Source organism: Neopsephotus bourkii, unplaced genomic scaffold, assembly GCF_033783945.1.
Source record: "Neopsephotus bourkii isolate Nb327-2 ecotype Australia unplaced genomic scaffold, CSIRO-AGI_Nbou_v1 NB_887, whole genome shotgun sequence".
NCBI lineage: Eukaryota > Metazoa > Chordata > Aves > Psittaciformes > Psittacidae > Neopsephotus > Neopsephotus bourkii.
Window position 1 is genome coordinate 2,610,401 of NW_026901381.1, and position 26,553 is coordinate 2,636,953.

Consider the following 26,553-nt stretch of genomic DNA (forward strand, 5'->3'; position numbering starts at 1 on the left):
GCCTGGGATGCCCATCAGGCCTGCACAGATTGGGTATCTCATTCTTCTGGGCAACTTGTCCTCTGAACAGAGTTGCAAAGATGTGAGAGACTGCAGGCAGCTGTGCAGCACTGCATGGGGAGCTATTCCATATATCCAGCATTCCCACACCTCAGCGTGAGCATGCATCCTGTCTACATCAGGAATGGTGTTGAAGTCATCTGCCATATGCCCAGTGTACAAGTTGCTTCATTAGGTGCCCTTGGGAGTTGCCTCTTACTCTAAAAATTGACAGAAGCTCAATTCACTTGACAGAACATTAGGGCAGTTCCAGCTTAGGGGTGAACTGACAGACACCTCCACTGAGCCTTCTGGGGAAACAGAATTCCATGTTACCTTGAAATTCTGGCGTGTGCACTTCCCTTACTGCCCTGAACTGCAGATGATCCACACTCTTTGTAGGGGAAGAGTTCTCCTCGATCTTGTACCGTGTAAGAACTTGGCACGTGGTGAGCTCTGGAGATCATCTGATGGTTGGTTTTGTCCTGAAAAAATGAAGTGTTTCCATTTCTCATTGTCCAGACATACACAGGCAAGGGATTTGCTGATGTGGAAGTAGACTGCTGTACTGTCTCATCAGAACGTCCACCGTGTTCACTTCATTCCCTATTTTTAGAGACAATCGATATACTGTGACTTAGGGATTGTTTTCCTGGACCTGGCTTCTAGTCTGGCTCTCTGGAGCTGGTTTAAGAGGTACAGTATTTCTAGAATATACCTATTATGTTCTTTGATAGCGAAGAACATGATCTGCTCACTTGTAGGGGCTCATAGGAAGATGTGCCCAGAGTAGCACAGAAGAGTGCTGTGGCTTAGGGTTGCTATCCAAGTTCTGGGACGTGTTCCCAGCCAAACATGTAAAATAGCTTTTTAACACTTTCCTATATCCAGCTTGACTGCTGCTTTAAGGGCATTCCCGTCGGCTCCCAGAGTGCCAAACCGCTAGCTCCTGTACGTGTATGTATTAAACAGGAACTCTGTGCCCTCTGCCTTGAATGAGACAGGCTGAAAATGATCTCTGCATAACTAAAGCTGAGAAGTCAAGCTAGAGACCCTGCCTTGGTGGTGTCCATCTGTGCCCACCTTGTCCCTGTAATGTGAAAAGAACCATAGGAGGCGGGGCATGACTGGCTATTGTAAAGCACCTCACCTGACATGAGACCTGTGGGCTGTCTGATCTCTTGGCACTAACAGCCTTGCTTTCCTAAGAGAACTCATAGCTGCTTACACACTTGTTCATGGCACCATTAGATGTTTGTTCAGTTTAAGTGGTAATGGCTGAAGCAGCAGAGAGCAGACTGGAGAGTGGCTTTGTACTCTGACGTAGGGTTGTGAGTAAAGGGAATGGCCTAAATAACTTCATAGGGCTCTCATCTGTTGGCTGCCTCACTCCTAGAGATCTGGATTTTAGATGGGACACAAGGTCTGAAGTAGTTCCTGAACTACTGCCTTGGACCAAGGAAAAAAAGACTTAAATCTGAGCCCTAAATAGGAATCCTCTTGTGTGCTGTTGCTTCTTGAGCAGAAGTTAAGGACAGTCTCATTCTCAGCTGCATCAGGGCTATGGTCTGCCTTGGTGCACACAGAAGGGATTGTTCCACCTTCACGCCTCCTGTGCTGTGACCAGAACAGATCCAGCCATGGCAGAAAAGAGCCCTCTGAGTATTCAGGAGGTGGAGGACTTGCTGATGCTGTAGTTGATCATCCTCTTGCTAGACACTGATCAACTCTTGCAGTCCAACCAACCGGCATTCTCATCTGAAGTTTATTAGTGCAATTAGCATTTGGCCTCTTGAATCACTGTTGAAGTGAGATGCAAATCGTCTTCCACCCTACATGGTGCTTTTCTCGCCATCTTCTTGCTGCAGCTGCTCCTCTTCACTACAGGGAACGTACCTTATCCTGATGCTTCAGCCCATTCTGTTTCATGGTGCCAATGCTTAGGGAAGAGCACTCTCAGCTCGAGCATCTTCCTACCTTAAGGAGCATCTCACATCTTCCAGCACTCTCACTGGCGCACTGCCCCAACACCCCTGAAGTACTTGCCCTGTCGCCTACTTGTCTCTTCCCTTCCTTGTGTGGCTGAAGCCCAGCTCAGCACTGCAGTCCCTTTCCCTGTATAACCTCATGCATGGCAGCCACACTTGCCTCCCTGTCCATTCTCCTTTGAGCCCATCAGAAGGGGGAGGCAGATTTGACCCCACTTAGAGCAGTAATAAACTGCGCCTAGAACTTGAGGGCCCTCGAGGTGGAGGGGATGCGTGGGACAGGCAGGGTCCAGTTGCAGCCCAGAGCCTCGCTTGACCATGAGTGTGCAGCCTATATGCAAAACACGTCTTGTCTGTCCCTCCTGTGTTGACCCTGGTCTAAACAGCACATGTGATTGGCATCCTGCAAAGTGACCTTCAGAACTCTCCAGTAGCTTTGCCCCGTGAGTAACTCACACTACAAATCATTTTAAAGAGATGCACTCAACTATTTTTTTAATTTAATTTTACTCTTATATTCTCTGCTCTTTGTAATCTGCTTGGAAATAAAATGTTTTTTTCCCTGCAGCCTTCGTTGTAGTCTCTTTGAGATCCATTAAACTTCGCCTGGTGTTTCTCTTGGAACAGAACCCAACCTGTTTTACTGCTGCGCTTTAGCCTAACAGCCGAGGTCGGTGTGTGCCTCCTAGGTAGGCTGAGCAAACCTTTGTTAGTGCTGCCCTTGTTTAAAATAAGGGGTAGAGAGACCTGTTAAAATGATCCTGCTCTGGCACGATGCCTCCTGTTCTGCTGAACCTGTCACAGCCCTACACTGTTGGTGCTGTGAGCCCGAGTGCCTCCTTTTGTGCAAAGGACAGAGGTTTTCGTACATCTCCCTGGCCCCAGCGAGCTGCAGGTGACAGGAGGTTTGGGTCCGGATGGGTGAAACCAGCTCTTAGCTGAGCATCAAGCCAGGAGTTATGTAAAGAGGTAACACCAGGGTGAAATGCAGCCTTGGCAGGGAACAAGCCTTGAAACCCTGCAACGTTCACTGTAGTGTAACGATGAGAGCTGTTCGTGTGTGGCTGCGGGGAGGAGATGGAGACGGGTTTGGTGCTGGCATCCACAGTGATCACAACAGGGTTGTACCGGTTCCTTGCCTTAACGTTCTAAGCAGCGTTGTGGATCCTCATTGCTGGCTATTGACCACCCTTGTGCCAGCTGCTGAGCCCCCATCGGCCCGTGTTTCCGCGCACACCACCCGCCTATGGTCGCGTTTAGACGCTTTCCCACGCACGGGCCAAGCCGGGCAGCGCGTTAACGGGGCTGTACCGGGGTGAAGGGGGCCCACACCGGGGGAGGTCACCCCCGGCACCGGTTCCTCCAGACCAACAGGGGGCGATCTCAGCGCTGGTCTGCTTGCTGGTGGGCCGCTCTGGGCCGCGCTCTCTCCCTCTCGCTGGGTGGGCGGTCCGTGATCCCTCGCGGCCGCCGTCGGTGCGCGCGCGCGGCCGGGGCGGGCACGCGGCGGGGGGGGGCCAGCATGGCGGACTACCTCATCAGCGGCGGCACCGGCTACGTGCCCGACGACGGGCTGACGGCGCAGCAGCTCTTCAGCTGCGGAGATGGGCTCACCTACAAGTGAGGGGCGCCGCCAACCGGGGCCGGGCCGCGGGGCTGGAGGCCCGGGGTGCGGGGTTGGGGGGCCCGGTGCGGTCGCTGACGCGGCTCCCGTTGTTTCTCCCTGTCCCGCAGTGATTTCCTCATCCTCCCGGGGTACATCGACTTCACGGCGGACCAGGTGGTGAGTGGCGGGGCAGCGGCGCGGGGAGGGGCGGGCGCGGGGCTCGGTGCTCGGTGCTCGGTGCTCGGTGCTCGGTGCTGACCCGCCTGCCTCCTCCCTGCCAGGACCTGACCTCGGCGCTGACCAAGCGGATCACGCTGAAAACGCCGCTGGTGTCGTCCCCGATGGACACGGTCACCGAGGCCGGGATGGCCATCGCCATGGCGGTGAGTGCGGCCCGGCGCCGCCTGCCGCCGTTAACCGGGGCGGGGGACGTCGGAACGCGGCCTGAAGCACAGGCGGGTCCGTTCTCACCTGGCACTGGTCCCCCCGGTGAGGGCTGGGTGGGTTCCGCAGCGGTTCACAGCCCGGTTTGTGTTCCAGCTCACCGGGGGAATCGGGTTCATCCACCACAACTGCACCCCCGAGTTCCAGGCCAACGAGGTGCGCAAGGTGAAGGTGAGTGACCGCATGGCAGCTCCACAGGGTGAGGTGAGACCTGGGTTTGGGGATACAGGAGGAGCTGTGAGAGGGCGCGGTGATGCTGTGGTTGCTTGCCCAGGACTCTGGGGTTGTGTGTTAGGTGCTGTCCATGCCCAGCCAGGGATGTGGGTGCTGCCAGGCATCCTGGTGTGGGAATATTCCCCATCATTCCGGGAAGGAGGGAACTGTTGGGCATCAGACGCTGCTTGTGAGAGCCTTGGCGCTGGTTTGGGAGCCATCCTGGTTGGTTGCAGCCCTTTGCTCTCCTTGGCCTGGCTGCTGCATCTGCTGCTTTTCAGAAATACGAGCAAGGCTTCATCACAGACCCCGTGGTGCTGAGCCCCAACGACCGAGTGCGGGACGTGTTTGAAGCAAAGGCTCGGCACGGATTCTGCGGGATTCCCATCACGGACAACGGGAAGATGGGGGGGAAGCTGGTTGGGATCATCTCATCTCGAGACATCGATTTCCTGAAAGAGTCAGAGCACGACTTGCCTCTGGGCGAGGTGAGAGGGGGCCTGTGAGCACCTGATGGTGTGGGGTGTGATAAGGAGGAGGGCAGGTGCATGGGAGCAGCTCCATGTCAGCTCTGCAGGTCCATCTTTTAACTGTTTCCAAGGGAGAGCATCTCGTTGTCGCCCTCCTTGCGGCTCCTGCAGCGCAGATGCAGGAGCGTGGCCATGCAGTTGGCACCTGCATGACTCCTCCTTCAGGGTTATGTTTCAGTGTTGTAGAAGCTTCCTCTCTACAGCTGGTTCTCTGAGTAATTGCTGGTGTGCCTGGCTGCTGCTGTGATCCCATGTGGTGTGGGTGCTGGCTGAGGCTGTAGCAGCTGTGTTGTGCCCAGCTACACTCCAAGTGCTGCTGGCTCTTTACTGGGCTGACCTGTATGCCTCATGTTGCTCTTTAAAATAACCCCTTGAACCTGGAGGCTGGCAGTTTAGCCTTTATAATGCTACTCCGTCAAACCCCCCTCGTACAGGAGAGTGATCTCTGGGATGCTGATGTTGATTCATGTCACACAACTCGGGTTACGAGCCCTGTAACTGTAGCTCTGCAGCACTGTCAGGTTACATCCCCAGTGCCTCTTGCCCAGGCTCTGCTCTTGACTCACAGCTGTTTTTAGCTCTTGCTGACCAAACCTGCTGTCACATGCTCATCCCTCTTTAGTTTGAAGCCACCTATAAATACCTGCAACGGGAATCTTAAACCAGGAGTAGGTTACAAAAGTGCACATGGCCCTTTGAAGCCATGCTGGCCCATTCAGAAGAGCAGGAGAAGAATCTCCTCTCACGCTCTATGTGGATCATTCTGCTCTGCGCAGCTGGAAGCTTGCTGCTGTCACCAGACAAAGCCAAGGAAAGGAATGATCCGTAGCTCTCCACACTCGCTGCCCAGCACTCATCCTGCTGAGCCTTTCATTGCCATCCACAGGTTTCCTGTAGCTGGGAAAGCTCATGGACCCCACTGGCGTAGGGAGTGTGTTGGGATGTGTCTGTGATGCTTCAGGCTTTCCCTGAGCTGTGGGTTCTGTCACAGACAGGTTTGGGTGGGTGCAGGCAGGGTGAACCTCTGTCCTGCTGCAAAATGTCTGTTCTTATGGTATAAAGAACTGAAATGTTCCCTATTTTCTTTGTTGTGTGCAACTTACCGACCTTCCTTGAGGGTTCGTGTTCCCTTTTAGCGTTGCTTGGCCTTCTTGAGTAGCCTTTGATGAGAACATCCCGTGTGAGCTTTGTGATGGCAGAACAGACAGTACGGGTAGGAAGGGGCCCCCACATCTCTTGTCAAGCCTCCTGCTTGAGGCATGTCCTGGGGCTGTGTCACTGTCTGCAGGGGTGGGGATTTGTGTTCCTCACCGGGCGTGAGGTTTTTTCATAGAATCCCAGCCTGGTTTAGTTTGGAAGGGACCTTAAAGCTCCTCCAGCTCCAACCCCTGCCACGGGCAGGGACCCCTTCCACTGGAGCAGCTTGCTCCAAGCCCCTGTGTCCAACCTGGCCTTGAGCACTGCCAGGGATGGGGCAGCCACAGCTTCTCTGGGCACCCTGTGCCAGCGCCCCAGCACCCTCACAGGGAAGAGCTTCTGCCTAAGAGCTCAGCTCAGTCTCCCCTGTGGCAGATTCAAGCCATTCATTCCCCTGTCACATCAGCTGTCCCAGTGTTCCAGCTCTGTTGCCCCCTGCTGTATTTTAGTGCCTGTTTCTCAGGGTGAGCGTGTTTGTTTGGACTGAAGTGACTCCTGCCCCGCTGACCTTGCCAGCAGCAGCAATGGGTTATTCTGGGCAGGGCCCTTCCAAACCCTGTGCTGCCTGAAAACAAGCTTGGGGGTAGCATTTCTGCCAGAGCACGGGACTGTGGCCCTGTCTCCATCCCTTATTTGCCTGTGCTCTATTAAAAGGGAGGGCTCGTTGGGTGACCTCCCAAACAAGGGTCATCTGAGAGATGTCCCTTGCTGCTCAGTGCTCGCCTCGGCTTGCTGAGGCCCTCTGCCATCTCCTCTCTTCACTGCACCGATGGGCACGGGGGCTGCTCGCATGCTGGAGGCTGTTCCTCTGTGTTCCTGGAGGCGTGTTGCTGCGCTGTGGGCTCCTTTGTCTGCAGAGCACTGGCACATGGCAGCGCTCCCCGTGGGCACAGGGGGTTGGTATTCTTGGAGCAGAGCGAAGGAGTTCTTGTGACTTCTATTCTCTTCTCCCTCCCACCAGATCATGACGAAGCGGGAGGATCTGGTGGTGGCCCCGGCTGGTGTGATGCTGAAAGAGGCAAATGAAATTCTGCAGAGGAGTAAAAAAGGTACCTGAGGATGCCTGTGATCAGAGAACATGGAAGGGGCTGGCTTGGAGGGAATGTTAAGATCATCCAGTTCCAACCCCCTGCCATGGGCAGTGACGCCTAACCCTAGGCCATGTTGCTCTGTCCCGCCTGGCCTTGAACACTGCCAGGGATGGAGCATTTACCACTGCTCTGGGCGCCCTATGCCAGCGCCTCAGCACCCTCACAGGGAAGAAATTCTTCATTATATCCAACGTGAGCTTCCCCTGTTTCAGTTTAAACCCATCACCCCTTGTCCTGTTGCTGCAGTCCCTCATGAAGAGTCCCTGTCTGCATCCAGGGAGAGCTGTGGAAGTGCTGGGCTGGGGGAAGCAGCAGGGATTCGGACACGTGTCTGTGTGCGGGTGGAACACGGGAGGGCTGTGTTCCAGCACGAGGAGAGGACAGTGCCAGGGTACAGAGGCCACATGCGTTCATCTCGGCTCTGTTTGAAGCTGAGGGATACCTGGCAGCCCTGGAGCTACAGAGCGCCTGCTTGTCCAGCCGCACACCTTCCATCCTGTGGCCTGGCCTGCCCAGTTTGGCAGCTCTGTTAGGGTTTAGCAGTTTGACTTTCAACAGTGTCATGGGTCTAATTGTTATGAAAGGTGCACGTTTTCTGTGGTCAGTAACACTGAATCCTCCAGTCCTGCAAGCCCCGGGCTCTGTTACCTGACCCAGGCTTGCTGCCATCCGTGGCCAGGCAAGACTGGCTACCACACACACACATACCTCTGAGTGCCCACCTTGCACCAGCTGATGCTGGTGCTCCTGGTGTGCCGCAGGGCTGATACGTGTCTGCTGCAGTGATGCTCTGTGTTTGATTCAAGGCAAGCTGCCAATTGTTAATGAAGATGACGAGCTGGTGGCCATCATTGCCCGCACCGATCTCAAGAAGAACAGGGATTACCCGCTGGCTTCGAAGGACTCCAAGAAGCAGCTGCTCTGTGGTGCTGCTATCGGGACACACGAAGATGACAAGTATCGGCTGGACCTCCTGGTGCAGGCTGGTGTGGATGCTGTAGTGCTGGTGAGCACCCTTGGGTGTCACATTGGCCTGGGGTGGGGTGGGGGGGCTGTCTTTGTGGGCTGAGGATCCAGGTTGAATGGATCTTTCTGACCGTGGGGCAGCAGCATGGCTCTTGCTGTCTTCATTACAGTTAGAATATGTAATTATGTGTTAGAACGTGGCAGTTTGTGACCCTTCCAGCCTTGTTCAGGTTGGAGTCCTCAGATAAGAGGGATTCCTCATGCCTAGGAACGTATTTGACCTTGAGGCAGTATGTGAGGTGCTTCAAAGCCCTGAATCTGGGGTGGAAGGGCCCTTAAAGCTCATCCAGTTCCAACCCCCTGCTACGGGCAGGGACCCCTTCCACTGGAGCAGCTTGCTCCAAGCCCCTGTGTCCAACCTGGCCTTGAGCTTCTATGAAGCTTCTTGCAGTCTGTCCCCATCATCTCTCATGTTCCCAACTAGTTCTGAATATTCGGCTTCTTACAGTTTCCCTTGAGCAGTTTGCTGTTTGGTACCGTGTTGTCCTCTTTACCCCTGATGTTCAGGGGCAGTCAGCCCCGAGCTGCTCTGCTGCTCTCCCCTCCTGGCCTGTAAAGCTTTCGGGCACAGCATCACTGCCTGTACTTGCACATTGTTTCCCACTGATTGTTGCCTTGCTCTGAGGGCATGGCTGGACAGCTCTGCGTGTTTAACACACTCAGTGAGTTGTCAGGGTCATGGAGATCAGAGGCCTGAGTGCTCCATGGTCCACATCTGGTATCACAGCAGCTCCCCTTGAGCCCGTCTGGATTCCACAAGGAACATTCACTTCACCTGCACTTTGTGACAGGGCTGGTGGTGGAGCCAGACGGTTCTTAGCCAAAGCAGATGTGCTGCTTCTTGAGTCCTGTACAAGCCACAGGGTTTAAACATGAATGATATTACTGAAGTCTTTATGAGAAACTGCCCTGCACAGGGAAGGTGCATTATTGTCTTGGCAGTAGTTTCTCCCCTGGTTCTGTGCTCCATTTGGGAATCATTTTGCCAGCGTAGCCAGCTTACAGAGACCTGGATAAGCAGAGTGAGGACCTGAGGCCCTTCCCAAGCTGTATTTGCAGTCTTCTGCAGAAATTCTGGTTGACATGAGTTTTCTTTCTGTTGCAGGATTCCTCTCAGGGGAACTCCATCTTCCAGATCAATATGATAAAATACATTAAGGAGAAATACCCCAACCTGCAAGTTATTGGAGGAAACGGTAGGCATGTGTTCAAGACTTGTCTTTAAGTATCATTTGTTTCTTAGCCCTAGAGGGAGCTGCAGGGATGGGGGTGAAGCAGTTTTCTTGGTAAACGCCTGTCAAAATGGTTTCCTCTGCCTTGTGGAACAGAGCACAAACACTGCAGGCACAGGGCAGTACCTTGATGCTGCCACAGCTGCAAACATGCCCCACAGCAGTGTGTGCAGTCCTCTGGAGCTGTTACACATCAGCTTTTACACACCCATTTTAAGATTTTGGATAATAATAATAATGAATATTGCTTAATGTGGAAAACTAATGGAAGTTTTCCCTGCCTCTTGACAGCAGAGTTCTGTCCTTGTCCTGCTGCTGTGTTACTGGTGCTGCTGTTAGCCTGTGCTCTGCCTTCCCTGCCTGGTGTGGCCCAGAGGGTGCTTGGCACCATGAGGTGACCTCTGCTGCCTCAGCCTTTGGGTGTAAGCGTGTTGCAGAGTAGCCTAAAACAGTAACTGGGGACAGAAACTCCCTCTGCTTTCACATACAGGCCTGGTAGCAGAGGACACCCTGGCCTGGCTCTGACACAGGCGGGTGCCCTGTGTGATGCAGGGGGTGTTTGCAGCACAGGGCAGAGCAGTGTCACAGTGTGCAGGTCTGCTTGTCTCTCTTCAAACCAGTTTCTGCTCCCCACAGTTGTGACTGCTGCTCAGGCCAAGAACCTCATCGACGCAGGGGTTGATGCCCTGAGAGTCGGGATGGGCAGTGGCTCCATCTGCATCACGCAGGAAGGTGAGAGAGGTCAGCTGTCTCCTACATAGCTGAAGGCATCTGTTCAATAGGGACTCCGTGCTGAAAAGCAGCAGAGCTGGGATGAATCTAACCCACTGCAAGGGTAGTGTCCAGCAGCAAGCTCTTTCACCCTCTTCATCCAGGATTTCCCAACACTCAGGTCAAACCTTTGGGGTGGCAGCAGCAGCAAAGGCATTTCCCAGTACTGACTGAGGCTGAGCGGAGCAGCTGCGGCACGTGTGGCTTTGCCCACGCTGTGGCTCGGTGTGGGACGGGGCTGCTGGGCAGCTCTGCAGGGAGAGGGGCTTTACTGGATCCTCGTGCCCATGGGTGAGGTGCATTGGGCTGTCTGTGCTCCCTTCCCCTCCGGCAGCAGTGTGTGTGATGCTCGAGTCTGCTGGGCTGGATGCCTTTCTGCCATTTCCAGGCCAAGGTGGGGTTTCAGGCTGTTGTCTGCAGTTATCTGGAGCTTTGGTGGGGCAGGGGCTGTGTCACCCGTGGCTAGAGGCAGAGGGGGATGTCCTGAGGGCCTGGAGAAAGGCCTCGTAGCAGGTGAGGTGTAGAGAGGAGGTGCAAGGCGCTGAGCCCATGAAGAGCCCCTCTCTGCTCTGTTCCCTTGCTGTGGGAGGCAGGAAGAGGGAAGCTGGTGGCTGAGGGCACTGCTTTAGCTCTGCCAGTTCCATGTGGAGCAGCCCTGGACCTGTGCTCCTGCTTTGCCTGCCATGGGACGCTGGCTGCAGGGGGGGCCTGTCTCGGGTGACCTCTCCAGGGAGGTTGTGGGGTTCTAGCCAGGGCAGAACCAGGACACATGTGTGTCCCACTCTGGCTCTGAGGCAGGGGACCTGCTGAGGCATGTTCCACTGTGCAGCAAGGAGAAGCTCCCCAGAGAGCACCTCTCCCGGCTGCCATGGAGGTGGGGTTGGGTGCTGGTCTGGAGTAGGAACAGGGCACAGGTAGAATGTGGTGCTTCACAGGAGACACGATTGCAAAGCTCGCTCTTGCAGCTTCTCAGGGTTTCGTCCCTTTTAGGGCAAGAACTCTGGCTTTTGGGTTAGGGGTCACTGGATGGCTGCTGGGGCAGGGTGAGCACGTGCTGTGCAGGATGTGGCCTCTGGCTTGGCTCGGGCTAGGAAGGGTTTGCAGGGTCAGCTCTGTCCCACACCGTGTGCTCTGCCAGTAGCAGGTCACTGCTGGGGTCCTTTGTTCTGCTGCTGTTCTTCTGTCTCTAAAATGTGTGTGTTTGTTTTTGTTTAGCTGCTCCAAAGATCCCTCCAGACCTAAAGTCCCACAGCCCCAAATGCCCTTCTACTGTCACGGGCACCTATAGTAAGTCACTTGCCCTGTTCCCAACCCTAATTACATGTCTTGAAGCAGGACCCTGATTTGGCTGCACATGGCCCTACTGCTTGTTTGAGAATAATTTAGCTGTAGATGCACTTGGGGTTTTGTGGCTTTGGATACTGGTTTTGAGTCTGAAATGGAAGCTGAGAAGCCTTTCTGAATTCCTAAAGCAGGCTCTGGTGTGGCAAAGCAGAGGCCACTCAGGCCTGTCTCCAAAATAAAGACAGGAGCATGAAGGGGCTTTCTGACTGCACCTTCTGTATCTGTAGCTGGGCATGGCCCTGCTGATCCAGTGCTGGGAGGTGAGCCCTGAGCAGTCCTGATCCTGCTCGAGAACTGGCCCCAGTTACTGGCTCAGCTTCACTTGAAGCTCGTCCCCTGGGGTTACAGAGGGACTGAACTGTGGCTGGTACCATAGCAGGTGGGTACCTGAACCCCATCTTTTCTCTAGTAGACGTGTGGAGAGAAAGAGCTCTCCCCCTGCCCAGCACAGGGTGCAGCATTGTCTGCTCTGTCCTTCTCTGATGCTACCCAAGCCCTGGGTTCTGCCCTTTACACCTTGTTCTGATGCACCTCAAAGGGAAGGGGGTTTCTGTTGAAGATCCCAGAAGGTTTTCTCTAGCAGGTGATCCTGTAGGGCACCCTTTGCAGACACCCTAAGGAGGACAGGCCCTCTCCCAGCGTGTGTGTGCTCTGAACCCTGCTTTGGAAGCCTGTGCTCCAGCTGTGGTGCTGGGCGCTGGGAGTGGTGCAATGCTCCCAGCAGCCCCAAGCCAAGCTGCTCCTTAAAGGGCTGGTCTCCATGGTTGCTCCTGCGAGGTCCTGCAGGCCCTGCACTGTTTGTGGCACAGGCCCATAGCCCCTGGACTCCGTATGCTCCAAACCCAAGTGCTTCTCTCCACAGAGCTCTTCCCCTGCAGCATTTTGCAGCTTTAGCAGTGCGGTACCGAGCGAGACCATCTCTTTAAGGCTCAGAGCATCCCCGTTGCCACTGGCAGACTCTCCCTGCCTGGCTGAGCCTTAGCTTAAGGCTGAGTTTTGGTCCATTAAACTCAGTTCTCTCATGCTCTGGACTCTGGCTGCCCTCTCTCAGCAGCTGCTGCTGAGCACTGGGAACAGAGCAACCACAGACTCCAGCCTTGGCAAGCCTGTGCCAGGGTGTTGTGGTGCCAGGCAGGCTAAAGCACTCCTGAAGCTCACTAATCCTGCATGGCCATAACCTTACTTGCCGTACTGGACTAACCATGACCAGAGAAAAGGCTTCCAGTTAACTGCAGGGAAGGGAAGTCACCCGGAGAGAAGCTCCTCTCAGCGTTGTTGCATGCCTGTGGTTGACAAACACGTGCCCTGTGCTGGTTTTCCCCTGTGTAACGGGAAGCCTCTTAACTGGTGCTGACTGGGAAAAGCAGGTAAATCCACAGCTAACAACTCCTTTCCCGTGGGGCAGCTGAACCTGACAGGATCCTGCTACCCTGCAGAGCAGGAGCGTAAATTATTTCCTCTAAGCCATGGAATCATCCTGCCCATTTCCTTTCCCACTGCTGCATGTGTGTTTGTGTGTGCGTGCAGATATCTCTCTCTCTATATATATCTATGCATATATATACATACCAGCTCTCTCCCAACCAGCTGCCTTGCCACGCAAGAAGCACTTCATACAGTGCTGGGTACATGGAGATGGGATCTGGCACTGCTTGGAGGGAGTGAGTGGTGGGACGTGTGCCAGGGATGCTCTGGACAGGGGCTTTTGGAGTCTGCTCCGTTTCCTTCCCAAGCTTCCCACAAGCCTGCTGTGCACCAGGATGAGCTGGGACTGATCCCAGGCGTTAGGTCAAAGACCCCAATCCCAACATCACCCACAGTGTTTTGGAGTGAAGGGGCCATGAGGATGTCCCAGCAGGCACCTCCTGGGCATCCCTGCCTCCTGCAACTCAGCCTAGGGAAGGAGCATCCAGGGATTTGTGCGTTCCCGAGCGCTGGAGCATGCGTGTGCTGGGAGCCTGACGGGCCTGCTGGGGAGGGGACATGGTGGGGGGCGAGAGCTGACCCTGTCCCTGCTCTCTTCTGCCCGCAGTGCTGGCGTGCGGCCGTCCCCAGGCCACGGCTGTGTACAAGGTGTCCGAGTACGCCCGGAGGTTCGGTGTCCCCGTGATCGCGGACGGCGGCATCCAGACGGTCGGGCACATCGCAAAGGCTCTGGCGCTCGGTGCCTCCACGGGTGAGCAGAGCACCGGGCACGGGGGCCATGGCTGAGTGAGAGGGACATGGAGCTGTTGGAGTGAGGGCACGGAGCTGCTGCAAGGGCTGGATCAGCTCTGCTCTGGAGCCAGGCTGAGAGAGCTGGGCTGGGTCAGCCTGGAGAAGAGAAGGCTCCTGAAGGGGAGACCTTAGAGCAGCTCCAGTGCCTAAAGGGGCTGCAGGAAACCTGGAGAGGGGCTTGGGACAAGGGCCTGTAGGGACAGGCCAAGGGGAATGGCTTGAACCTGCCAGAGGGGAGACTGAGCTGAGCTCTTAGGCAGAAGCTCTTCCCTGTGAGGGTGCTGAGGCGCTGGCACAGGGTGCCCAGAGAAGCTGTGGCTGCCCCATCCCTGGCAGTGTTCAAGGCCAGGTTGGACACAGGGGCTTGGAGCAAGCTGCTCCAGTGGAAGGGGTCCCTGCCTGTGGCAGGGGTTGGAACTGGAGGAGCTTTAAGGCTCTTTCCAGCACAAACTGTTGTAGGATTCTACTCTATGATTCCATGCACATTGCCGGGAGTCTCCTAGGACAAGTCTCCATACGGCATAGGATTCTGGGCATGAGGACAAATACCTGCAGGTGGCTCAGGGCATAAGGGGTCTATCAGGGTCCTGTGCCAAGGGACCCAGGGGTTTTGTGGTTACAGCCTGCCTGCTGCTGACACCCTGCTCTTGGTGCTCTCTTGTGCAGTGATGATGGGCTCCCTCCTGGCTGCCACCACGGAGGCCCCAGGCGAGTACTTCTTCTCAGATGGAATTAGGCTGAAGAAATACCGTGGCATGGGCTCACTAGATGCCATGGACAAGAACCTGGGCAGCCAGAACCGGTATTTCAGGTAAGAGATGGTGCTTTGGGGCAGCAGATAGAGCTTTTGGGGCTTTTCCATTTCACAGACTTGTTGATTTGTGCTCCCATCCAGTGAGACAGACAAAATCAAAGTGGCCCAGGGGGTCTCCGGTGCAGTGCAGGACAAGGGCTCTATCCACAAATTCATTCCATACCTGATTGCTGGGATCCAGCATTCCTGCCAGGATATTGGTGCCAAGAGCCTAACCCAAGTCCGGTGAGTGCTTCCCCTCGCTGTGCTCTGGTTAGGTCATGGTGTCATGGCTTTGCCAACCCCAGGGATGCGGGAGCGTGGTCTCTTGGGCTGGAAAGGTTGGGGTTACCTCACCCTGCCTGGTTCTTAGCACAGCCAACACTGTTCAGGTTACAACAGGAAGAACCAGTGTCTCTCATCGCAGCCACTCCAGCTGAACGTGTGCCAGGGCACTGTGTTCCCTGGGCTCTGGCTGCTGTGTGATCAGTGTCCTTCCCCTCAGAGCCATGATGTACTCGGGAGAGCTGAAGTTTGAGAAGAGGACGACGTCCGCGCAGGTGGAAGGAGGGGTGCACGGCCTCCACTCGTAAGTGCTTCTGCCAAGGGCTCTTCCATGGGCACTCAGGCCAGGAGCCGTTCCCGGCTGTGCTCTGTCCTTGCCCTGGGTGAGGTGGGTCAGTGAAAGGGCTCTGCTTTGCTGCTCCCCTCGCAGGTACGAGAAGCGCCTGTTCTGAAGGTCTGTACCCGTCATCGAGCCGCTCAGCCCTGCGCCCCCCCCGAGGGAGCTGCTCCTGCTGCAGCAGCACCAGAGCTCTGCGGGTGCCGGGAGCTCCCCACATCCCTTTGGCTGCTTCATCCCCCCCGGAGGGCCTGGCCCCTGCCCGGGAGCTGTGACCCCGGGCTGGGCCTGGAGCCCTGCACGGGTTGGCCGTGTTTTACAATAAAAGAGAAAAAGCTGTGCAGTGGGTGTCAGCCCCGAGCCCCTCTCCCTTCTGTGCTGCCCCCTCCTCCCTTGGTGCTCTCCTTCGCTTCCTGCATCCTCAGGAGCCCCCAGAAGGGACAGGGTCTGTGAGGGGGGATTGAGGAGGGGATGGTGCTCAGTGGATAATGCAGTGCAGGGTGCTTAAAAAACCCTTCCTGAGAGCAGAACACAAATGGCTGTTGGGCAAGAGAGCAAATGGGTTTTACAGGGCTGGCAGCAACAGGCTGCTGCAGCCCCTGTGCCCTGGGCAGCTGCTGCAGTGATGGGCACATCAGTGCTTGTGTATGCATGTGTTCACGTCCCCACACTTGCTGCAGCCACTTACACGCAGCAGGCCCTTAGATCTGTATTTTCACATGCTTGGTCTTCACCAATCCACCTTTCTTCCTCCCTTTGTTTCTTCCCCCTAAGCATTCCACACTGTCCCCACATCCCTATAATAGTTATTATTACTAGCAATGTTATTCAGGAAACACCCCCCATATATATGTGTTATATATAAACACATGCAAACATCACTCCAGCTGAAGAACGCCTGTTCACGATCAATGTTTTGTGTCTCTTAAGTTGCTGACTGAAAGCAATCACTCCTCAGCACAGTGATGCCAAATTAGGTTCACACCTGCTAAAACCAGAGCCTTCAGTTATAACATAATCCTGTCAAACGTTTGCTAGCACAGCTCACTCATCAGGCAGAACCCTGCCGTGGCCTGATCCAGGGCTGGGGGCTGCAGCCTTTCCCCTTCCTGCAGAGGTAGCCGTATGTGACCAGTGTTGGCCGTGCCCTGGTTGCCACACACTGCCCAGGCAGCCATCCCACAGCGCATGAACCACCACGCGATTGCTTTGTGCACCCAGTTAACGTGTATTTTCCTCGTGGAGCCCCAAATGTGCCCCAGAGCGTGCAGCTCACCCCAGCACCTCCACTCTGCCCTGGGGCAGCGGGTTCTCGATGCCAAGGCACGGGGCACAGCAGGGCTCTGCGTGCTCTGCTGCCAGCAATGCTCATACCTTGTGCCATGCTCCAGGCTGGGCAAGGAGGGCGAGAAACCGGGGTTTAGGGCAGAGCCAAGTCCACGCACTCCACAAGGCTCCTGTGTGCAGCCACCTGCAGCTCCGATGTTTCTCCAGCGGTGCTCAGGGGGCTTCAGGCAGGGGGCAGAACCGCGTAGGCAGCGCCTGATGCGCCCGTGGAGGTGGTGCGCGGGGGGATGAGCCCCGCAGCCACCATGCGCTTCTCACTCGTGAGGAAGTTGAAGGTTGCGCAGGCGTTTGGCTGTGAAATCGAAAGGGAGCAAAGCTGCAGCCCTCGGGCAGGAGACGGAGCCCTTCCACACAAGGTGCACGACCTCCTGCCTTGTCCCCATGGCCACCACCCCCCCCCCCGCTGTGCTGCTCCGCATGCACCCTCCTTACCGTGTCCTGCACCTCCACGGCGATCCCGCACTCCCGCATCTGCTTCAGCATGGCTGGATGCAGCCGCTCCACCCTGTCTCCTGTGCCCAGCACCAGGATCTCTGCAAACAGGACACGGCCACCGGCAATGGGCTGCGCTCCGGCTGCCTCAGACCTGCCATTCCCACAGGGACCAACAGCTCCCACAGGGTACAAACGAGGGGGAAGCGCGTTTCGCTGCGTGCCTCCTGCCGCTGCTGCGGAGCAGAAGGCTCTGAAAGCGCAGCTCCATCACCCAAAGCACGGTCAGGGCCCTGCGGCTGGGCCGGCCACCCCACGTACCGATATGGGGCTCCAGCAGCCGGAACAGCGACAGGCTCTCGTGCGAGATGTCCCTGTAGGAGCCGACCTGCGGGGACGCGGCGAGCACTGAGCGGGGCAGAGCCCGGGGCGCTCACCCGCAGCCCCGGCCCCTCCGCCGCGCACTCACGTTCCACTGGAGGATGGTGCGGGGCAGGACGGCGCAGGGCCCCACCACCACGTCCCCGTTGATGGTGAAGCCGCGGCTGCTGTAGCCCTCGATGAACATGATGTTGGGGGACTCCCGCTCCAGCACCGTCAGACGAGTGCGCTGGTACATCTCATCGTCCGACGGGATGAGGCGGTGAGCCCGGTGCGGCACCCTGTGGGGACGGCGGGTGGCTCCGGTACGTGCGACCCCTGACCAGCCCCACAGACGCCCCAGGGTCACCCCTCAGTCACCCTCCGGCAGCCCCGCGTCCAGCGCCGCTGGGGCCCCACCGCGATGCCGCGGCCCAGCCCTGGGGATGCCGCCATGGCCCCGGTGCCGGTGCCGCTCCCTGTCCCGTACCCGCCCGCCGCCAGGCGCCCCGCGGGGCCCAGCAGCCGCCGCGCCGCTACCGCCGCCGCCACCGCCATGGCCGCACCGCCACCGGAACCGCGAGCAGCGGTCCCGCCTCCTCGGCGCGCCCCCTGGCGGCCGCCGCCGGCCGCGCTGGCTGGGCTGGGACAGCGACAGCGGCACCGGGGGCGGGAGCGGGGCCGGGGCCACCCCCCCGAGGCTGCCACCCCCTCCCGCCGGGGGAGGGACACACAAGCACCCCAACATCGCCCTCCCCCGGGACCGGGACCGCCCCGTGGTGCGCTCGGGGGGCGGCGGCGGAGCGAAACCGAAAGCGGCGGCGGGGCGGGTAGCGGGGGCACCGCGGGGGGTCCCGCTTGCTGGCGGCCGGAGGGCCGCGGACTGTGCCGGGCTGCTGTACCGGAGGTGAGAGGGGAGCGGCGCGGCTCCCGGTGCCGGGACCCCGACACCCCGCGGAGCGGCCGGGCCTGGGCGGCGGGAGGGAGCGGGACCGGGGCTCGGCACAAACTCCCCCCCCGAGCCGCCGCTGCCCCAGCTCCGCAGGCTGCCGGTCCCGCTTCCTCCGTGCTGCGCTCAGTGCGGCACCGCGGGCTCCGGGAGCTGCCCCGGGGCTGAGAGCCCCGTCCCGCACCCTGCGCCACCCACCGGGACCAGCCGGAGCCGCCGCACCGCGGCGAGCACCGCGAAGCTCCCGGCGTCGGCGATGGGACCGTTCCCGCCTCCGCGGTGGGGAGGCATCGGGGAGCCCCCCACCCCATGGCCGGGCAAGGGCAGCGCTTCGGTTGTGAGCACCACGTGGAGCCGCGGGGTTCCCCACACGGTTTCACTTCCCCGTGGCGGGTGTCCGAGGGCCGCGCAGGTGCCGCTGCCCTCCCTCGGGGCCATCTCGTGTTTCCGGGCCCCGGCGGGGTGTTCGCTGGGCTGGCACCAGATGCTCCGGCCCCACCGGAGCTTTGTTCCGAGCAGTTTCCTTTTGGCTCGGCCGTGCCGCCCTCCCCTTGGCACCCGGCCCGAGGCACAGCCCACAGCCACAACCGGCCTGGCTGCGGCTGCCGTGCAGCTCCGGTTCCCGGCGGTAAGTCGCCTTCTCTCCCCTCCTTGACCCGCTGTCAGGGTGCCGTGGTTGTGGCCCCCGTATGCGTCTCTTTGTGGCGCTGGCGCGGGCAACGGAATCCCAAAAGCAGCTGTCCCCGCTGTGCCCAGCTGCCCTGGGGTTTCGTTACCAGCGCTGCCGCCCCTGCCTCGCCCCGCAGCCTGCTGCCCCGTGCCAGAGCCGCTTGCCCCACTCCAACCCCTCTATGGGACACCGGGATCACCAGTGTCTCTGGTGGTCCTATACCCCTAATAGCTAAATACAGCAGCTTGCTTCCTAGGGACTAACCCACAGTGTGATGTGGCCACCCGTGAGGTGCTGCCACCCCCCCTGGCTCCCGGCAGGGATGTCCCCCGGAGAGAGACGGCTTTGGAATGACACGATCACTCCCGCTGAGCGGGCAGCCAGAGCCATCGGGGATGTCGTGTCTGTCCAAAGCTCTTTCGGCACCTCCGAGAGCCCCCCGTGGAGCTGCTGGGCTTTATGTGTGCTGCCCATGGGACCCCCGGCTCTTGCCTGAACGGTAACACAAGGTCTGACCGTGCTCCCAGTGCATCCCCCCCGGCCGGGCAGGGGTCCCGGGTGGCTCCTGCCCTGCGGACAGTCAGCAGTTGGTCTGGTGTGAGCAGCGATTCTCAGATCACCTCTTGGCTGTGGGTGGTGCAGGGAGCACCCCGCCATGGCACGGCCCCACCGGGGGGGACACGGCCGTGCCCCATAACGAGCTGTTGCTGTGTTCCCAACAGAGCCAGGATCTGCCCTCGCCATGGCCCCCCCCATGGGCACACGAGCCCTGGAGGAACCGGTTTGGGCCCTGTGGGCAGAGCGGCCCCCCCATGCTCATGGGGAGGGCAGGAAAGGAAGGGCAGGAGGGAGGTCCCCGGGACACGAGATCCCTGCTGCGGCCACAGCGGGTTCAGTGCTTCCTGGATACCCGCTCCCCACCGGTGACCTGGGGCTGGGGCTCTGCCAGGGCCACTGTCCATGTGCCCGGGCCAGAGCTGGCTTCGACTGCAGCCCCATAGGGGGGTACAGCCCCGCTGTGGGTGCGCTGTGCACGGAGCTGGGCAGCAGTGTGGGCGCACAGCTCTGCAGATGTCATCAAGACCGCAATGGAGCGATCTAATCGGTTCCACCTCCTTCCTGCTGGGGCTGATGACTTTTGCTAATGTGCGGGGTGGGAGGGCAGCTCCATGCTCCCATAGCTGCTCATCCTCACTGCGCAGAGCCTGGCTGCGGCATCGAACTACACCGAGTGCTGGTGCTCCTCAACCACCCTCTCACACCCCTGCGGGGCTCACGGGTGGCGAGGCTGAACCGGGGGCCTGGATGTGCCTCACACCCTTGGTCCATCCAGAGCTACCTGCCCACCTGTGGCTCCCTCAGCGCCTGGGGACGGGCAGGAGCCGCCCTGAGGAGGCCGAGGAGCAGTTCCTCGTCCCCAGCCCTGTGATCGGCCGTGCCGGTGGGCCCTCAGTGGCCTCCCCTCAGGAGCCGCCTCGGGCCGTGCTGCGGTGAAGCAGTGCCGGGGCTGTGCGGTGCTCCGCTGCGCGCCACACACATCATGGCGGCGCTGCGCTGCCAGCCGCACTCATCATGGCGGCCCCCAGCGCTCGCTACTCCCAAGATGGCCGCCGTGCTGAGTCCAACCCACCCGCACCCAAGATGGCGGCTCGGCAGCGCCGCACGCCGCGCTCAACATGGCGGCCGCCAGTGACAGCCACGGAGGGGCTGAGCGGGGCGGTGACGCCACTTCCGGCCGAACAAGAGGTACTTCCGGCAGAAGTACAGCCCCGGTTTGCAATGGAGTCGGGCGAGGTCCGGCCGGGGGTGGCGGCGACGCTGCGGGCGCTGAACGAAGCGCTGGGACGCCCCGGCGCGCTGTGGGTGAAGGAGAGCAGCTCCCGCAACCTGCGGCACCGCGACTTCCTGGCGCCGCGGGCCGCGCTCCGAGCCGCCTTCCCGGGCGGGCAGGTACGCGGCGTCGGGGGGGGGGGGGCGGCGGGGGGTGTGGTCACATGCGAGCGGAGGGATGACGCGCCGCCCCGTGGCCCAATAGGTGCCGGCGGACGTCGTGGAGCTCGTGACGTCGCTGTGCGGCGCGGGCGTGTTGGCAGTGAGCAGCGCGCAGCAGACGCCGGCGGGGTTGGAGGTGCGGTTGCAGCGGCCCGAGGCTTTCCGGCGGCTGCTGGTGCTGTGCTCCGCGCCTGCCCCGGCCCCGGCCCCGGCCCCGTCCCCGTCCGTGGTGCTGCACTGCCCGGCCCTGCGCGGCCCCGGCGCCCCACGGCCGCGACACCTCCGCCCTCTGCTGCTGGCCGACCACCTAGCGCAGCTGCTGCGCGCACAGGGGTGAGTGCCTGCCCCTCGCCCCGCACCACCCCGCGTCACGGCCCCGCGCTGCCAGCGGCCGCCTGTGCCTCTCCCGCAGGGTCCACGTCCGCCTGGTCCCCGCGCTCCCGGAGGAGGGGCGCCAGGACGTGCTGCGGCAGCTCCGCATTGACTGGCCCGCCGGCCCCGCCGACCCCGGCCTCTCTGATGCTGTCTCGGCGTTGAAGCGAGGGCTGGCCCGGGTGCCTTGTGCCGCAGGCTGCGGGCAGGGGCCGGGCGCAGCCGCGCTGCCCGCGGATGTCATCTGTAAGGTGCAGCTAAAAGGCTTTGTGGAGCAGCAGGGCCTGGTGGGGTACGATCCCAATCTGGATGTGCTTCTGGGTAAGCTTCGGTACAGCAGCTCAGTGTGACAGTGAGGGGTGAAGGGCTATGAACAGGCTTGATCCCTTGTTTTCAGTAGTTTTTGTAGAAAATAAGAGGGGTTTAGTCGAAATTCCCTCTTCCTCCCCTTTGATTTGGGTTGAGACAGTGGTGCAGGATGTTGGGATGGGATGACCCCTCGTGTCCCACTCTGAGTGTTCTTCCTTCTTGCAGTGACGGAGGGGAAGCTGCGGTCTGTGGCTGAGCTGCAGCAAGCTGCTCTGCAATGCACAGTGAGTATCCCTTCAGCTCTGCAGGCCCCTTGCTTGCCAGGCATCCTTCCCTTCTTGTCATGCAACAACAGTATGTGAGGTCCCCGCTGTGCTCTGCTACAGGCTGGAGGCCAGGGGAGTTGCTGCAGCATTGTGCATGTGGTGAGCTGCGAGGAGGAATTCCAGCAGCAGCAGCTGGATCTGCTCTGGAGGATTCTGGATCCAGGACCTCACACAGCTTTACAGGTGAGGAACTTCCCACCTCCTCACTGGCACCCTCAGCGTCCCCGTGCTCAGCTGGCCTCTCCTTCAGAGCCTGCAGTAGAGGAGCTTTGAGGTCCCTTCCAGTCCAACTATGGCAGAAGTTTTTGTTCGTGCTTTTTTTAAACTTTAATAATTCTTTTGAAGTTTCTAATGAGTAAGCATGACACTGGACACTAAAATACAGATGAGAAAATGACTGAAAAAAACACCAGTTGCCAACATTCAAATACATAAAATTGATTACTAATTATTCTTTCTAACATTTATGCACAATAATAAAAGCCTATGAACTACAGGAAATTACTCCTCCCATATTAAGGCTAGGAAGTGCACTCTCTGCAGTGGTTTGTGCTGTCTGAATAAGCACTCAACTGACATACGAGATCAGAGGGCACGCAGTAACGAAAAATTCAGTTTCATCAGCCTTCTAGAGAGTGCTTTTAAATTACAGGCACATAGTTTTGTTTGTTTGTTGCAGTGAAAATATATAGAGTTATGATGCTGACAGAGCTGGAGCAGCGCTGGCTTTAGCCCAGGGCAGCACTGCATTTTGTGGAGCTTCGGAGTCTCTTGACTGCTGCCCTGGCCTCTCTCTTTCAGAAATACCTCGTCTGTGGGCCAGTGAAGGTGACAAACCCCTCATCACCCATTGGAGCAGACCAGTACCTCCAGTAAGTCAGTGTGTAGCAAGGTGTCTGCTGTACTGCTCACCTGCTGAGGCTGCCTGTGCTCTTGCCTGGCCCTGTGGGCACACAGGCAGCCACACTGAGCAAGCTGGTGAGCACAGAGAGTTCTGTGCAGTCCCTCTAGTCTGCTTCTTGTGGTCTCAGAGGACTGAAGGTGCTCAGCCCCAGTCCCAGTGTCCTCCTCCAGCAGTGCTGCTTCTGTCCCTCTCAGTGCTGCCTGTAGGAAAGGCAGCAGCAGGAGCTGGGTGCCGCAGTGGGGCAGGGTGGTACCCACCCTGGAGTGAGCTGTGTCTGTCTCTCTTCCTCCCAGGCTCCGAAAGCGCCAGATGTACAAAGCCTCTGTGATGAAGTATGGGGAGCTTGCACAAGGTGAGCACTCCAGCTCTAAACACAGGTACTGCTCCACCCCCATCTCTACTGCTCCTGTGAGTGTTCCCTCTCCCCTTCGTGATGGACCCAGTGCTGGTGGTGCCTGGGGGAAGGTGTGTAACCTGCCACAGCACAGAGCAGCACTTGCAGATGGGGGCCAGGGCTGGTATGGTGATACCCAGCTTCCCCTGGTGCTTCCTAGCCCTGGGAGAGGGGGTCCTGCCTAGGTGCTGTGTGTGGTGGTACAAGGGAATGGAGTGAGCTGTGCTGATGCCATCTGCGTTCTCCACAGATGAGGCCTGGACTGAGGTGATCAATACTCTCACAGCGGCTGCCATCAGGTTCGAGATGCTCAGCACTGCTCACCGCAGTCAGGTAGGATGGCGGTTTGCGTAGAGACAACCCGTCACTTGCACAAAGCAGAGGTGCAGCCTGGACTATGACTTGGCTCTGCCCTCAGATCACGCTGGACCTTCAGGACAGCAGCATCTCCACCAAGGGAACCAGGAGCGGCGCCTTCGTGATGTACAACTGTGCCCGGCTGGCCACGCTCTTCGACACCTTCCAGCGAGCTGTGGAGCAGGGTGAGCATCACTTGCAGCCCTCACAGCCACTGCGGGGCTGTTCTTCACGCCTGGAGGCACGTGGCTCCTCCAGGCACAACAGCAGCTCCCCGCCTTCTTCCCAGGCACGTACCCACCTCTGCCACCACCCTCTGAGCTGAACTTCTCCTGCCTCCGGGAAGAGGTGAGTGCTGCGAAGGGGAATGTGCAGACCAGCTCTGGTGATGCTGCTGGCTGCGAGTATCCAGCCCTCTCTGACACAATCCTTTCACAGGGCGAATGGCTCCTGCTCTTCAACTACCTCCTGCCCTTCCCTGAAGTCCTGCAGCAGGCAGCACAGCTGCCTGCACCCACCAAAGGCATCCGGATCACAGCCAACACAGAAGCAGTAAGTGCACATGCCATAGCACCCATGGGTGCTGCTCCAACAGTCCCACCAGCCCAGGGCAAGGCTAAATGCTGGCAGGGTTCTGCTCACCAGTGACACAGGGATAATGCTAAGGGGAGAGACTGCAGAACCGCTGGGGTTGCTTCTGCTGTGCTTGGGGTGGGGAAGGGCCTACGACTGGCTAGACCCCAGTATACCAGCAGAAGCTCTGTCTTGCTTGCAGGTGTGCAAGTTCCTGATCCAGCTCAGCATGGATTTCAGCTCCTACTACAACCGGGTGCACGTCCTGGGAGTGAGTTGGGTGTCCCAGCCCTGCAGTCCTTCCTGGAGCTGCATTGCAGCCGTGGGGAACAGGGATTAGGGTGCCCACAGCACGATGCAGCCCTGCACCAGCCCTTCAAGGGTGCAAAGGCAGCAGTGCCTCCAGGGCCAGCATGTTGAGGAGCCATACAGCCACCAGCCCCAAGTCCCTGTCTTTGTCCCTGCAGGAGCCGTTCCCTCACCTCCTTGAGCAGATGTTTGCCCGTCTGCAGCTGCTGGCAGCGGTGCGGGACGTGTTCCACAGCACGCTGGGTACGCTACACCTCCCACCGCTCAGCCAGATCTGAGCCACCCCTCGGAAGCCACATCACAGTGTGACAGGTATCGGTACACCCCACCACTGGGAACGTTCTCCCTGGCAGAGTGAGGGGCTGCCCTCCTGTGGGACAGGAACACGCAGCTATGCCTCAGCCCCTGCAGTTTGGGGGTTTGGCTACATGGGCCCAAGTGCCATGTGCAGCCGGCGGAGGGAGATCTTGGGGTGCCACGCAGGCCAGACTGGGGCATTCTGGGAGAAGCAGCCCCAGGGGACAAGGCACACTCAAGGTCAGACACCAACTGTGCTTCACCCCACTGTTTCCTGAAGGTCCTCATGCTGGCAGGGAGCTCCTGAGGCTCACAGTTATTCTGAGCCCTAGGCGAGGTTAATCGCTAACCCAAATACATATTATTGATCCCAAATGTGTGGGTGTGTGTGTGCATGTCTGGCTAATAGAGCACTATGTCCCATGTGGGGCTGCAAAGGATCAGGGATCCTACTTGTGTCACTACAGGCACCAGCCCTGAAGGGTCAGGGCTGTCCCACAGGGCCCTGTCTCAGAGAGCATGAGCTGCAGCCTGCCATGTGCTGCACCATTGCCTGGTCTTGACCTCCTGCTGCTCTCAAGATCCAAGGGCTCAGCACCCTACTGAGCATGTTCCTCTATGGAATTAGGGCTGGAAAGCTTGGACATTGGTTCTTCATATTTTAGGGAGGAGGAACTCCTGGGCAGGGCAGGTTGATGACCCCACTCCTCCTTTATTATTACCTGGGGAGCTGCAGCTTGTCCAGGAGAGGTTACCTCTCCTTTTGCCCTTGAAACCACCAGCCTTGAGTCCCCCAGATGTGGCTGCACTGTCCCCAAGGAGCCAAGCAAACCTGTCCCCTCAGGAGAGGACGCATCAGCATGGAGGCAGGGACAGAGGCTGCAGTGATGTGCACAGCACCAGTGCAGGGAACTGATTGGGCCACACTTGCCCTACTACTGGGGAGGTTCTGATGGAGGGGGTTCAGGGGGAATTGTGCCACTCAGCATCTCCAGTGCCTGCCCACAAGAGCGCACAACAGAGCCACCGCTCCCCACCAGCCTCCATCACCTCCCAGCAGTCCAGCTCGGCCGGGTCGGGCACAGGGAAGAAGGTTGTGCTGAGCTTGTCCAGCCCACCCCAGCCATGCTGCCACGGTGCTGGTCCACCAAGGTGGAGAGCAGCAGGTCCAGCTGCAGCACCCAGGTCCCCATCACATGGGCAATGTGGGCCCTCTGCTCCAGGACATGTAGGTGGGTCCCGCTGTGGGATTATCGCCATCTAAGGTCACCTCCAGCAGGAAGCCGTGGATGGAGCCGTTGTCACTGCTGCTGGCCACCAGGTACCGTCCCTGCAGTGTCTCACAGGGGTGGAGGCTGTTCATGCTGTGGCTATGGGCCACCACAGTGAGCAGCAGGGCTCCCAGCGCTGGGGTAACCGGGTCAGTCAGGAGTGTGGTCTCCATGCGTGGCAGCGCAGAGCCACCGGCTGCTGCACTCACCCTGGGGCTGCATCTTCTCTCTCTTGCTTGGTGTAGAGCACCCACTGCATCCACGATGGGGCTGGTATTGTCCCAGAAGGAAAATATTGGGCCTTATGAAACAATGACTAATCCTGGAGCTAGAGAAAGGGAAGGGTTGGAGCACTGGTGTCAAACAGATTCAGTCTTGGCTGAAAGAGCCCCAAGACACATGGGCCACATCATTCATCCCTCCCCAGCTGTCCTCATTTCCACACCTGCTGATATAAGCCAAACCCCTGCTAAAATCCAAACAGTCAGGGTGGCTGGCAAATGAAAACTGGAGCATCGTCTTCCCCATGAGGGCTCTGACAGGGCCGCACTTGATGATGACAGACTGACAGAAAGGTG

At 58.6% G+C, this 26,553-nt stretch overlaps 3 protein-coding genes across 9 annotated transcripts; 2 read left to right on the top strand and 1 right to left on the bottom strand.

Annotated features, from left to right (window-relative positions):
* Nucleotides 1–3,504: 3,504 nt before the first annotated feature.
* Nucleotides 3,505–15,466, top strand: IMPDH2 (inosine monophosphate dehydrogenase 2). Of its 4 annotated transcripts, none has more exons than XR_009726109.1 (16): nt 3,505–3,647; nt 3,762–3,810; nt 3,915–4,016; nt 4,174–4,248; nt 4,572–4,778; nt 6,979–7,066; nt 7,915–8,114; nt 9,240–9,330; nt 10,003–10,098; nt 11,353–11,424; nt 13,514–13,657; nt 14,365–14,509; nt 14,594–14,737; nt 14,997–15,080; nt 15,207–15,352; nt 15,388–15,466. XR_009726109.1 is itself a non-coding variant. In XM_061357253.1 (15 exons), exons 1-15 carry the CDS (start codon nt 3,550–3,552, stop codon nt 15,226–15,228), a joined length of 1,617 nt encoding a protein of 538 aa, XP_061213237.1. In that variant the 5' UTR covers nt 3,505–3,549; the 3' UTR covers nt 15,229–15,466. The 4 variants fall into 4 exon arrangements, 1 of the variants encoding a protein (XP_061213237.1); XR_009726110.1 differs by having other exon boundaries at nt 3,762–3,807; XR_009726111.1 differs by lacking the exon at nt 11,353–11,424.
* Nucleotides 15,467–16,596: 1,130 nt separating this feature from the next.
* On the bottom strand, nt 16,597–18,706 carry NDUFAF3 (NADH:ubiquinone oxidoreductase complex assembly factor 3). 3 transcript variants are annotated; one of them, XM_061357257.1, is made up of 5 exons: nt 18,400–18,706; nt 17,362–17,554; nt 17,214–17,280; nt 16,893–16,993; nt 16,597–16,752 (listed from the first exon to the last, which is right to left on the bottom strand). In XM_061357257.1, the coding sequence occupies exons 1-5, from the start codon at nt 18,510–18,512 to the stop codon at nt 16,624–16,626; spliced, it is 603 nt and encodes a 200-aa protein (XP_061213241.1). In that variant the 5' UTR covers nt 18,513–18,706; the 3' UTR covers nt 16,597–16,623. The 3 variants fall into 3 exon arrangements, with proteins under 3 accessions (XP_061213241.1, XP_061213242.1, XP_061213243.1); XM_061357258.1 differs by lacking the exon at nt 18,400–18,706 and adding an exon at nt 17,743–17,861; XM_061357259.1 differs by lacking the exon at nt 18,400–18,706 and adding an exon at nt 17,805–17,828.
* Nucleotides 18,707–20,497: 1,791 nt separating this feature from the next.
* Nucleotides 20,498–24,738, top strand: DALRD3 (DALR anticodon binding domain containing 3). Of its 2 annotated transcripts, XM_061357256.1 has the most exons (13): nt 20,498–20,821; nt 20,907–21,196; nt 21,276–21,556; nt 21,770–21,828; nt 21,931–22,053; nt 22,672–22,742; nt 23,068–23,126; nt 23,419–23,501; nt 23,587–23,710; nt 23,815–23,873; nt 23,964–24,077; nt 24,301–24,369; nt 24,566–24,738. In XM_061357256.1, the coding sequence occupies exons 1-13, from the start codon at nt 20,513–20,515 to the stop codon at nt 24,683–24,685; spliced, it is 1,761 nt and encodes a 586-aa protein (XP_061213240.1). In that variant the 5' UTR covers nt 20,498–20,512; the 3' UTR covers nt 24,686–24,738. The 2 variants fall into 2 exon arrangements, with proteins under 2 accessions (XP_061213240.1, XP_061213239.1); XM_061357255.1 differs by lacking the exon at nt 24,301–24,369 and having other exon boundaries at nt 20,636–20,821.
* The last annotated feature ends 1,815 nt before the right edge of the window (nt 24,739–26,553 follow it).